The sequence below is a fragment of the Octopus bimaculoides genome, chromosome 1 (genome assembly GCF_046866305.1).
Source record: "Octopus bimaculoides isolate indiv1 chromosome 1, ASM4686630v1, whole genome shotgun sequence".
Classification (NCBI taxonomy): Eukaryota; Metazoa; Mollusca; class Cephalopoda; order Octopoda; family Octopodidae; genus Octopus; species Octopus bimaculoides.
Window position 1 is genome coordinate 116,238,315 of NC_142928.1, and position 12,936 is coordinate 116,251,250.

The 12,936-nt window shown below is 34.1% G+C and overlaps 1 protein-coding gene across 50 annotated transcripts in view; it reads right to left on the reverse strand.

The window, feature by feature from the left end:
• LOC128248352 (uncharacterized) overlaps window positions 1-12,936 on the reverse strand; it is a 174,164-nt gene that overhangs the window by 110,570 nt on the left and 50,658 nt on the right. For 49 of the 50 annotated variants that reach the window (XM_089356680.1, XM_089356635.1, XM_089356467.1 and 46 more), the window contains 4 exons: window positions 11,600-11,677; window positions 11,276-11,353; window positions 5,177-5,254; window positions 4,839-4,916 (listed from right to left, as the gene is read on the reverse strand). In XM_089356680.1, coding sequence (XP_089212806.1) covers window positions 4,839-4,916; window positions 5,177-5,254; window positions 11,276-11,353; window positions 11,600-11,677 — 312 coding nt within the window. The remainder of the gene's footprint in view (window positions 1-4,838; window positions 4,917-5,176; window positions 5,255-11,275; window positions 11,354-11,599; window positions 11,678-12,936) is intronic. The other variant, XM_089356495.1, reaches the window with a different exon arrangement.

The following is a 12,936-nucleotide window of genomic DNA, read 5'->3' on the forward strand; positions in this document are numbered from 1 at the left end:
AGAAATAGAGGAAAGTCCAAAGGAAGGGATGACGGAGAAAGGAAATCGCCAACAATACACACGTGGTTACATTTTGAAATATATATATATAAACACATACACATATATATTTATGTATGCATGTATGTATATGTATATGTATATGAATATATGTGTGTAATTAATTAGTTTAATTGAGAAGAGAAATCAAATCGATGTTATGTATGTTTCCCTAAACACAAATAAATGTACATATATGGAATCTTTACAACATAAAAACTGAGGATTATAAAAATATTATACTCAAGGAGCTCCGTAAATGATATAAAATGGAACCCAGCTCTACTTTAAGGAACATTTATAAAGAATACTGGAGTACAGTGTGTGGACTCGGACTGGAGCCTACTACATCTACTTAGCCTACTACACCTAAACCTCCAAAAATTAATTTGTAAGAGCACAAACCTAATTTTGTTAGTAAAACCTCATTGAGATTGATTTGTTTGTTAAGATCAGATACAAGTATGTTGAGTAAGTTAATTATCGATAGATTTGTTCCTGAACTTACTTTTAATGTTGAGTTAAGCCTATGGCCAAGTACAACTTACGTTATAGATTGGTTTTAACAAAATGCATCAGAGAGATTATAAATTCGTTCAAACAGCTATTATTGACAGCTGCTATTCAGCATAAACCCTTTTAGATAAATCACTAATCTTTGCTACTAAGAAATCGAAATTAACAAGGAGAAATAGCGATATAATTCTTACTGCTAGTAGAATACTTATCAACTTCAACGAGATGTTTTGGACTAAGAAGGATAGGTTAAATAGTATTGATGTGACTGTGGGATGAAGCGATTCAGTGCTGGTTAGGGACTTCACAGGTATTTATATTTTGAGTAGATTAAAAAACTATTTTCTGGATATTGCAGACGGTCTATATAGGGACGAGCACTATTCCTTTTCCGGAACTGTAGCAATGTGGAAATTAAAAGAATTGGCAAAAGACCCAGGAATTTTACTTTAAATATTGGTTTATCCACAGCCATTGAGAAGGAACGTAAAATGGTCAATTGTCTTGATCTTGCGCTCGAATTTAATACGAGTTTATACAGACCGGACGAAAACCTCAAATACGTGAACAGATATTCTAATCATCTAAAGGTGGTGATCAATTTTATAGTTACTAATGTTCCCTCCAGAATTTTTAAGTTATTGGTTAATAAAGACTTTATTAATAAAAATTCAAACTACTGTAGTAGTGCTGTTCGGAAACTATTCAATATTGACAACTCTAAATATAATGAATCGTATTCTGCTAAAAATAATTTTAATAAATCTAGAGTCAAGTTTGAAAGTAGTTCTAGTTAAGATCTCTTGGCTGTGCATAGTATGAATAATAATCCTAAATGTTTAGAGACAGCCAGGCATCACGCTAATTTTCATCAGCAGTATAGGAAAAAGTTTACCAATATTAAATACGGGCAATTCATGCTGTAAAGTGGGTTGTATTTCGTTGTGAGTGGAAACCAGCCTAATCCTGTGGGTATCAGCTCTGAAGCCGGGAATCATAATAATACCAATGAATCCAGAAGATTCAATAAACGTGTAGAATACGTAGCAAAGATATGATCTGGTTTAATCAACCTTTTGCTGTGAATATTAAATGTAGATTACCGAACATATTTGTTACGGCCTTGGAAAAGAATTTTCCTCCCTCAATTAGGTATAGGAAGATATTTAAACGATACGCGATTAAATGTTCATATCCTAGTGCCCCGGATGTTGCTGATCACATAGCTGCTATAGATAATAGAAAATTGAAGAATTTATTTACGAATAGTGTAGGTAACCATAATATTTCTATTTGTACTTTGAACTCTAACATGGTAAATTCGAGCTTGACCAGTACATGTAAGAATGTAGATTGCGATAATTCTCATTGTTCGTGATCTATTAGCTCATCCAATCACCCTTTACCAATTAGAATATGTAATGACTTCAATTACGATAATGATGAAGTTGGACACAGTAATAGTATGAGCAACTCCTTCGGTACTACTAGTATTGTCAATTGTCATAATGACGAAGCTATTGGCTCTGTATGTAACGACTCTAATTTCTCTAAGGACTTCAATGGGGATTGTGGCAGCAATCCTGGTTACAACAGAAACACAATAAATGGCGGAACCAATTGCAGTAGCACTAACTTAAATAGTAATAACTAATATTAACAATAACACTGGCCTTAAAAACAACGCTTCTGCAAGGAGCTCGAATACGTGTAACTGTAGAAGACAGGCCAAGCGACTATCCCTTTGAAAATAAGTGTCTCTTTTATGACGTGGTTTACAAATGTTCGGTCCTGAAGCCAGGACATTATATAATTACATCGATGCAACCAGCTGGAAGAGGCTCTTCTTAGGGTATATATATATATATGCTGCCGAAGATAACTGCGCTTGCGCGGTGGATTTGAAAAATTATACTGTATAAATATGACACATATGCTCTCTACTTTCCCATATATATGTTATTAACGACCCTTGCTTATGTCTGCCTTTAATTTTTCGTTCATCTAGGGAATTAATCAATTTTTTATTATCAGTTGATAATATCTCCTTAGATTCATTAGTACATAATAAACAAAAAGTACTACCTATTAGATAAGATTTAACCTTACAAACTATCTCCCAACTTATATTGTACATAATATTTTTTAGATTTTAGTTCCCATATATATTTAATGGCCAGTAGAATTAATTAAATTTCTATTCTTAAAAGAATTCATATGTTGAGCCACACGTAATTTAATTTTGTTAGAAATCGACCGCATGTAAATAGTATTTAAATTATAGCCATTCATATTTTTATACCATTTACTAGTTATTCTTTTATGTACATTATTGATTTTTAGAATAAGCATTTTATGATATATTTATTTTCTAGAGGGTATGAATTATATTCTTCATTATTGAATTATTTAATAGTGTTTTTTCTCTAAATTATATACATATACATACATACATATATATATATATATATATATATATATATATATATATATATATATATATAGTTTACAATATTTACACTTCAGCAATGTAACTACAACTGGGCCGTTAGCGATCACTTCTTCATCTTCTTTGGACTTTTCTTTTTCTCCTTTCCGACGAAGAGCTATGGTCGACACATTAAAATCTCCTTTCACCGATCGTCAAGCTAATACATTTCTTATGCACATCCTCACGTTCGTTGTTTTCCCTTTCTTTCGTTCTTTTATCTGTTTATTCGAATTCTTAATTTGAATTAATTATATATATATATATATATATATATATATATATATATATATATATATATATATATATATATATATGTATGTATATGTATATGTATATATATATATATATATATACGCATACTAGCAGAAATATCCGGCGTCGCTCGGGATTGAAATGGCAGTTTTTCATACTTTTACCTAATTTAGTCATTTGACTGCAGCCATGCTGGAGCACCACCTTTAGACGAACAAATCTAAACCAGGACTTACTCTTTGTAAGCCTAGTACTTATTTTATCGGTCTCTTTTGCCAAACCGCTAGGTTACGGAGAGATAAACACACAAACATCAGTTGTCAAGCGATGGTGGGGTACAAACAGACACAGACACACACACAAATATACACATATATACGACGGGCTTCTTTCAGTTTCCGTCTGTACCGCATGCATTTGATGACTATAAACAAATCCTTTTTGGAGGTCGTTCAGCAAAAGCTGAACACTCATACGTCGTCTTCGACGGGAGAGTCAATTATACACACACACACACACACACACACACACACACATATATATATATATATATATATATATATATATATTTATATATATATATATATATATATATATATATATATATTTATTTATTTATTTATGGGTTTCTGCCAAGTGGCTGTGGTCATGCTGGAGCACCACCGTGATTTTCTGTCGTTATGCTTTGCTCTCTTCACGTTCCTTGCATGACTCTTCTCCTGCACCTGATATACTCCAATCAAGAGTTTTGATGGCACATCTGGTCTATAAGAGAATTTGACATCGCTGCCCTAAACTGTGTCTCATTTCGAGCCATTACTTCGTCTGGTATCGTGGAGAGGAAAGCGTCGAGGTTTGTCTTGAAGACCTCCACATCCGTGTCTTGCAGGTCTCTCAAATGTTTTGGCAAGGCATTGAAGAGCTGAGGTCCTCTGAAACCGAGGCTGCTGCAGTATCTTGTTCTTACGTGAGATGCAGTGGACGGCATATATATATATATATATATATATATATATATATATATATATATATATATATATATATATATATATATATATATATATATATATATATATATACATAGATATACAAGTATATTCATGAGAACATACGTGCCTACATGCATACGTATACATACGTCTATACATGCATACATGCATACATACATACATATATAAGAAGTAAGATGAGGATTCCGATAGAATGAGGTACTTGAAAAGGTATGCACCAAGTAGGGTTGGGTAATGTCAGTGGTTCCGGCCTACGGTTGGTGAGATTCGAAATATCAGATAGGATATTTCGGTTGTGTACACAGAGAAAACCAACCTTTTGACTATTTAGCGCTGAAGGTGCTGGCCCAAATTACGCGTAAATTTGAGTACATACATACACATACGTGTGTGTGTGCGTGTGTGTGTATGTGTGTCTGTGTATGCGCGTGTGTGTGTGTGTGTGTGTGTGTGTGTGTGTGTGTGTGCGTGTGTGTGTTTGTGTACGTGTGCATGCATACGCAATCACACACACATACACATATCCTTACCTGGCGTCTCCAGCTCTACATTTTCCGTCTCTTCGGCCTCTGATTCTAACTCTTCTTCTACCGTATTCTCCTCGAATTCTAGAGAAATAGTAAGAGGAAACCTTTTATATAAATGTTTAATGTTAAATATTAAAAGTTTGCTATCTTTTTTTTTTTTTTTTTTTTTTATTTGAATATTTGCGACATTATACATAACCCATACACAATCATAGAACGCATCTGACATACAGATTTGAATATTTCTTATAGACTTTATGACACGCGTTCATGTAGGTTTGTATGTATGTATGTATGTATGTATGTATGTATGTATGTATGTATGTATAAGTAATTCATACCTGGTGTCTCTAGTTCTAGATCCTCCGTCTCTTCGGCTACAGACTCTAACTCTTCTGGTAATGTAGTCTCCTCGAATTCTAGAGAAACGAACAAGAGAAAACCTTTTGTATGAAATTTTAATGTTAAATATTTCAAGTTTTTTTTATGATATTAAGTCGCAATGAAAACACCATTCACAATCATAGAAGACATTTGATATACGGATTTAGATATATCGTCTGACGTCCGTCAAACTTGTTTAATCTTGTCAATAATTTCCTGGAAACAAAGAGATCGCTTAGCATGCACCTTACAAATACAAATTGAAAATAATTCAATAAAATAATAAAGATGTTATTGAAAGCCAAAATCAGACACTTTTCATTGATGGCATCCAAATTCAGGCATTGCAGGCATATTTTCTAACATTTAAACCATACCTTTCTATACTGGAAAAAGACCCCCAAATCTTTAGAAACAACGCGCATACAGGCAGTGAATATAATCAACCATCACATCTATTTATGCATCAATACTTCCAACCTACTTACATGCATATCTTAGACATGTATATGTGTATGAGGTTTCGACGAGTAAGATGTCAACGGCAGTCTACACACCCATAAATTTCGACTTCTAGATGCGTTTCTAGTTCTTTAGGCTTCCTCTGTAAGGAGATAACTTTGAGTAGATTATAAAGCTGTAATTTTATCTTAGAACCATCAATATCAGTGGATGACATGCGCTCGCAGACCACATGGTCAGAACAAATATAGCAGTAGTAACGCAAGCACGGCTTCAATATCTCCCCTGTCTTACCTTCTTTCGATATCTTCAACGAAGGAAGGCTAATGACCTAGAAACGCGTCTAATAGATGAGTATATGAAACTGATGTCCGAAAATAACCGCGAATTATCGGCACTGTCGCTCTCGTTCATCTTCAGGGCGATTAGACGAAATACTGCAATTTTTGAGCCTTTAACAACACATATACATTAAATATATGATATTCATAATATTTCTATTAACGAGCTGCTTCAAGCACAAAATTTGAATGTGTGTGTGTGTGTGTGTGTGTGTGTGTGTGTGTGCGTGCGTGTGTGCGCGCGCGCGCGCATGTATGTATGTATGTATGTATATATAGTGAATTCAAACAAACAAGCACAAACAAGAAAAATCAATAACACGAGGACGTGGTACAAGTATTGTATTATCAGACGCTCAGGAAAGGAAGGAAAGAGGATTTAACGTTTCGAGAAAAGCTCTTCTTCAGAAATAGAGGAAAGTCCAAAGGAAGGGATGACGGAGAAAGGAAATCGCCAACAATACACACGTGGTTACATTTTGAAATATATATATATAAACACATACACATATATATTTATGTATGCATGTATGTATATGTATATGTATATGAATATATGTGTGTAATTAATTAGTTTAATTGAGAAGAGAAATCAAATCGATGTTATGTATGTTTCCCTAAACACAAATAAATGTACATATATGGAATCTTTACAACATAAAAACTGAGGATTATAAAAATATTATACTCAAGGAGCTCCGTAAATGATATAAAATGGAACCCAGCTCTACTTTAAGGAACATTTATAAAGAATACTGGAGTACAGTGTGTGGACTCGGACTGGAGCCTACTACATCTACTTAGCCTACTACACCTAAACCTCCAAAAATTAATTTGTAAGAGCACAAACCTAATTTTGTTAGTAAAACCTCATTGAGATTGATTTGTTTGTTAAGATCAGATACAGGTATGTTGAGTAAGTTAATTATCGATAGATTTGTTCCTGAACTTACTTTTAATGTTGAGTTAAGCCTATGGCCAAGTACAACTTACGTTATAGATTGGTTTTAACAAAATGCATCAGAGAGATTATAAATTCGTTCAAACAGCTATTATTGACAGCTGCTATTCAGCATAAACCCTTTTAGATAAATCACTAATCTTTGCTACTAAGAAATCGAAATTAACAAGGAGAAATAGCGATATAATTCTTACTGCTAGTAGAATACTTATCAACTTCAACGAGATGTTTTGGACTAAGAAGGATAGGTTAAATAGTATTGATGTGACTGTGGGATGAAGCGATTCAGTGCTGGTTAGGGACTTCACAGGTATTTATATTTTGAGTAGATTAAAAAACTATTTTCTGGATATTGCAGACGGTCTATATAGGGACGAGCACTATTCCTTTTCCGGAACTGTAGCAATGTGGAAATTAAAAGAATTGGCAAAAGACCCAGGAATTTTACTTTAAATATTGGTTTATCCACAGCCATTGAGAAGGAACGTAAAATGGTCAATTGTCTTGATCTTGCGCTCGAATTTAATACGAGTTTATACAGACCGGACGAAAACCTCAAATACGTGAACAGATATTCTAATCATCTAAAGGTGGTGATCAATTTTATAGTTACTAATGTTCCCTCCAGAATTTTTAAGTTATTGGTTAATAAAGACTTTATTAATAAAAATTCAAACTACTGTAGTAGTGCTGTTCGGAAACTATTCAATATTGACAACTCTAAATATAATGAATCGTATTCTGCTAAAAATAATTTTAATAAATCTAGAGTCAAGTTTGAAAGTAGTTCTAGTTAAGATCTCTTGGCTGTGCATAGTATGAATAATAATCCTAAATGTTTAGAGACAGCCAGGCATCACGCTAATTTTCATCAGCAGTATAGGAAAAAGTTTACCAATATTAAATACGGGCAATTCATGCTGTAAAGTGGGTTGTATTTCGTTGTGAGTGGAAACCAGCCTAATCCTGTGGGTATCAGCTCTGAAGCCGGGAATCATAATAATACCAATGAATCCAGAAGATTCAATAAACGTGTAGAATACGTAGCAAAGATATGATCTGGTTTAATCAACCTTTTGCTGTGAATATTAAATGTAGATTACCGAACATATTTGTTACGGCCTTGGAAAAGAATTTTCCTCCCTCAATTAGGTATAGGAAGATATTTAAACGATACGCGATTAAATGTTCATATCCTAGTGCCCCGGATGTTGCTGATCACATAGCTGCTATAGATAATAGAAAATTGAAGAATTTATTTACGAATAGTGTAGGTAACCATAATATTTCTATTTGTACTTTGAACTCTAACATGGTAAATTCGAGCTTGACCAGTACATGTAAGAATGTAGATTGCGATAATTCTCATTGTTCGTGATCTATTAGCTCATCCAATCACCCTTTACCAATTAGAATATGTAATGACTTCAATTACGATAATGATGAAGTTGGACACAGTAATAGTATGAGCAACTCCTTCGGTACTACTAGTATTGTCAATTGTCATAATGACGAAGCTATTGGCTCTGTATGTAACGACTCTAATTTCTCTAAGGACTTCAATGGGGATTGTGGCAGCAATCCTGGTTACAACAGAAACACAATAAATGGCGGAACCAATTGCAGTAGCACTAACTTAAATAGTAATAACTAATATTAACAATAACACTGGCCTTAAAAACAACGCTTCTGCAAGGAGCTCGAATACGTGTAACTGTAGAAGACAGGCCAAGCGACTATCCCTTTGAAAATAAGTGTCTTTTTTATGACGTGGTTTACAAATGTTCGGTCCTGAAGCCAGGACATTATATAATTACATCGATGCAACCAGCTGGAAGAGGCTCTTCTTAGGGTATATATATATATGCTGCCGAAGATAACTGCGCTTGCGCGGTGGATTTGAAAAATTATACTGTATAAATATGACACATATGCTCTCTACTTTCCCATATATATGTTATTAACGACCCTTGCTTATGTCTGCCTTTAATTTTTCGTTCATCTAGGGAATTAATCAATTTTTTATTATCAGTTGATAATATCTCCTTAGATTCATTAGTACATAATAAACAAAAAGTACTACCTATTAGATAAGATTTAACCTTACAAACTATCTCCCAACTTATATTGTACATAATATTTTTTAGATTTTAGTTCCCATATATATTTAATGGCAAGTAGAATTAATTAAATTTCTATTCTTAAAAGAATTCATATGTTGAGCCACACGTAATTTAATTTTGTTAGAAATCGACCGCATGTAAATAGTATTTAAATTATAGCCATTCATATTTTTATACCATTTACTAGTTATTCTTTTATGTACATTATTGATTTTTAGAATAAGCATTTTATGATATATTTATTTTCTAGAGGGTATGAATTATATTCTTCATTATTGAATTATTTAATAGTGGTTTTTCTCTAAATTATATACATATACATACATACATATCTATATATATATCTATATATATATATATATATATATATATATATATATAGTTTACAATATTTACACTTCAGCAATGTAACTACAACTGGGCCGTTAGCGATCACTTCTTCATCTTCTTTGGACTTTTCTTTTTCTCCTTTCCGACGAAGAGCTATGGTCGACACATTAAAATCTCCTTTCACCGATCGTCAAGCTAATACATTTCTTATGCACATCCTCACGTTCGTTGTTTTCCCTTTCTTTCGTTCTTTTATCTGTTTATTCGAATTCTTAATTTGAATTAATTATATATATATATATATATATATATATATATATATATATATATATATATATATATATATATGTATGTATGTATATGTATATATATATATATATATATATATATATACGCATACTAGCAGAAATATCCGGCGTCGCTCGGGATTGAAATGGCAGTTTTTCATACTTTTACCTAATTTAGTCATTTGACTGCAGCCATGCTGGAGCACCACCTTTAGACGAACAAATCTAAACCAGGACTTACTCTTTGTAAGCCTAGTACTTATTTTATCGGTCTCTTTTGCCAAACCTCTAAGTTACGGAGAGATAAACACACAAACATCAGTTGTCAAGCGATGGTGGGGTACAAACAGACACAGACACACACACAAATATACACATATATACGACGGGCTTCTTTCAGTTTCCGTCTGTACCGCATGCATTTGATGACTATAAACAAATCCTTTTTGGAGGTCGTTCAGCAAAAGCTGAACACTCATACGTCGTCTTCGACGGGAGAGTCAATTATACACACACACACACACACACACACACACACACACACACACACACACACACACACACACACACACATATATATATATATATATATATTTTTTTTTTTTTTTTTTTTATTTATTTATGGGTTTCTGCCAAGTGGCTGTGGTCATGCTGGAGCACCACCGTGATTTTCTGTCGTTATGCTTTGCTCTCTTCACGTTCCTTGCATGACTCTTCTCTTGCACCTGATATACTCCAATCAAGAGTTTTGATGGCACATCTGGTCTATAAGAGAATTTGACATCGCTGCCCTAAACTGTGTCTCATTTCGAGCCATTATTTCGTCTGGTATCGTGGAGAGGAAAGCGTCGAGGTTTGTCTTGAAGACCTCCACATCCGTGTCTTGCAGGTCTCTCAAATGTTTTGGCAAGGCATTGAAGAGCTGAGGTCCTCTGAAACCGAGGCTGCTGCAGTATCTTGTTCTTACGTGAGATGCAGTGGACGGCATATATATATATATATATATATATATATATATATATATATATATATATATATATATATATATATACAAGTATATTCATGAGAACATACGTAAAACAAAACATACAATTCTGCACGTATACATACGTGCCTACATGCATACGTATACATACGTCTATACATGCATACATGCATACATACATACATACATACATACATACATACATATATACATACATACATACATATATAAGAAGTAAGATGAGGATTCCGATAGAATGAGGTACTTGAAAAGGTATGCACCAAGTAGGGTTGGGTAATGTCAGTGGTTCCGGCCTACGGTTGGTGAGATTCGAAATATCAGATAGAATATTCCGGTTGTGTACACAGAGAAAACCAACCCTTTGACTATTTAGCGCTGAAGGTGCTGGCCCAAATTACGCGTAAATTTGAGTACATACATACACATACGTGTGTGTGTGCGTGTGTGTGTGTATGTGTGTCTGTGTATGTGTGTGTGTGTGTGTGTGTCTGTGTGTGTGTACGTGTGCATGCATACGCAATCACACACACATACATATATCCTTACCTGGCGTCTCCAGCTCTACATTTTCCGTCTCTTCGGCCTCTGATTCTAACTCTTCTTCTACCGTATTCTCCTCGAATTCTAGAGAAATAGTAAGAGGAAACCTTTTATATAAATGTTTAATGTTAAATATTAAAAGTCTGCTATCTTTTTTTTCTTTTTTTTGTTATTTGAATATTTGCGACATTATACATAACCCATACACAATCATAGAACGCATCTGACATTCAGATTTGAATATTTCTTATAGACTTTATGACACGCGTTCATGTAGGTTTGTATGTATGTATGTATGTATTTATGTATGTATGTATAAGAAATTCATACCTGGTGTCTCTAGTTCTACATCCTCCGTCTCTTCGGCTACAGACCCTAACTCTTCTGGTAATGTAGTCTCTTCGAATTCTAGAGAAACGAACAGGAGAAAACCTTTTGTATGAAATTTCAATGTCAAATATTTCAAGATTTTTTCTTGAAAACACCATTCACAATCATAGAAGACATTTGATATACGGATTTAGATATATCGCCTGACGTCCGTCAAACTTGTTTAATCTTGTCAATAATTTCCTGGAAACAAAGAGATCGCTTAGCATTCACCTTACAAATACAAATTGAAAATAATTCAATAAAATAATAAAGATGTTATTGAAAGCCAAAATCAGACACTTTTCATTGATGGCATCCAAATTCAGGCATTGCAGGCATATTTTCTAACATTTAAACCATACCTTTCTATACTGGAAAAAGACCCCCAAATCTTTAGAAACAACGCGCATACAGGCAGTGAATATAATCAACCATCACATATATTTATGCATCAATACTTCTAACCTACTTACATGCATATCTTAGACATGTATATGTGTATGAGGTTTCGACGAGTAAGATGTCAACTGCAGTCTACACACCCATAAATCTCGACTTCTAGTTGCGTTTCTAGTTCTTTAGGCTTCCTCTGTAAGGAGATAACTTTGAGTAGATTATAAAGCTGTAATTTTATCTTAGAACCATCAATACCAGTGGATGACCTGTGCTCGCAGACCACATGGTCAGAACGAATATAGCAGTAGTAACGCCAGCACGGCTTCATTATCTCTCCTGTCTTACCTTCTTTCGGTATCTTCAACAAAGGAAGGCTAATGACCTAGAAACGCGTCTAGTAGATGAGTATATGAAACTGATGTCCGAAAATAACGGCGAAATATCGGCACCGTCGCTCTCGTTCATTTTTTAGGGTTATTAGACGAAATACTGCAACTTTTGAACCTTTAATAACACATATACATTAAATATATGATATTCATAATATTTCTATTAACGAGCTGCTTCGAGCACAAAATTTGAATGTGTGTGTGTGTGTGTGTGTATGTGTGTGTGTGTGTGTGTGTGTGTGTGTGTGTGTGTGTGTGTGTGTGTGCGTGTGTGCGTGTGTGTGTGTGAGTGTGTGCGCGCGTGCGCGTGTGCGCGTGTGTCAGTGTGCGCGTGTGCGTGTGTGTATGTGTGTGTGTATGTATGTATGTATGTATGTATATATAGTGAATTCAAACAAACAAGCACAAACAAGAAAAATCAGTAACATGAGGACGTGGTACAAGTATTGTATTATCAGACGCTCAGGAAAGGAAGGAAAGAGGATTTAACGTTTCGAGCAAAGCTCTTCT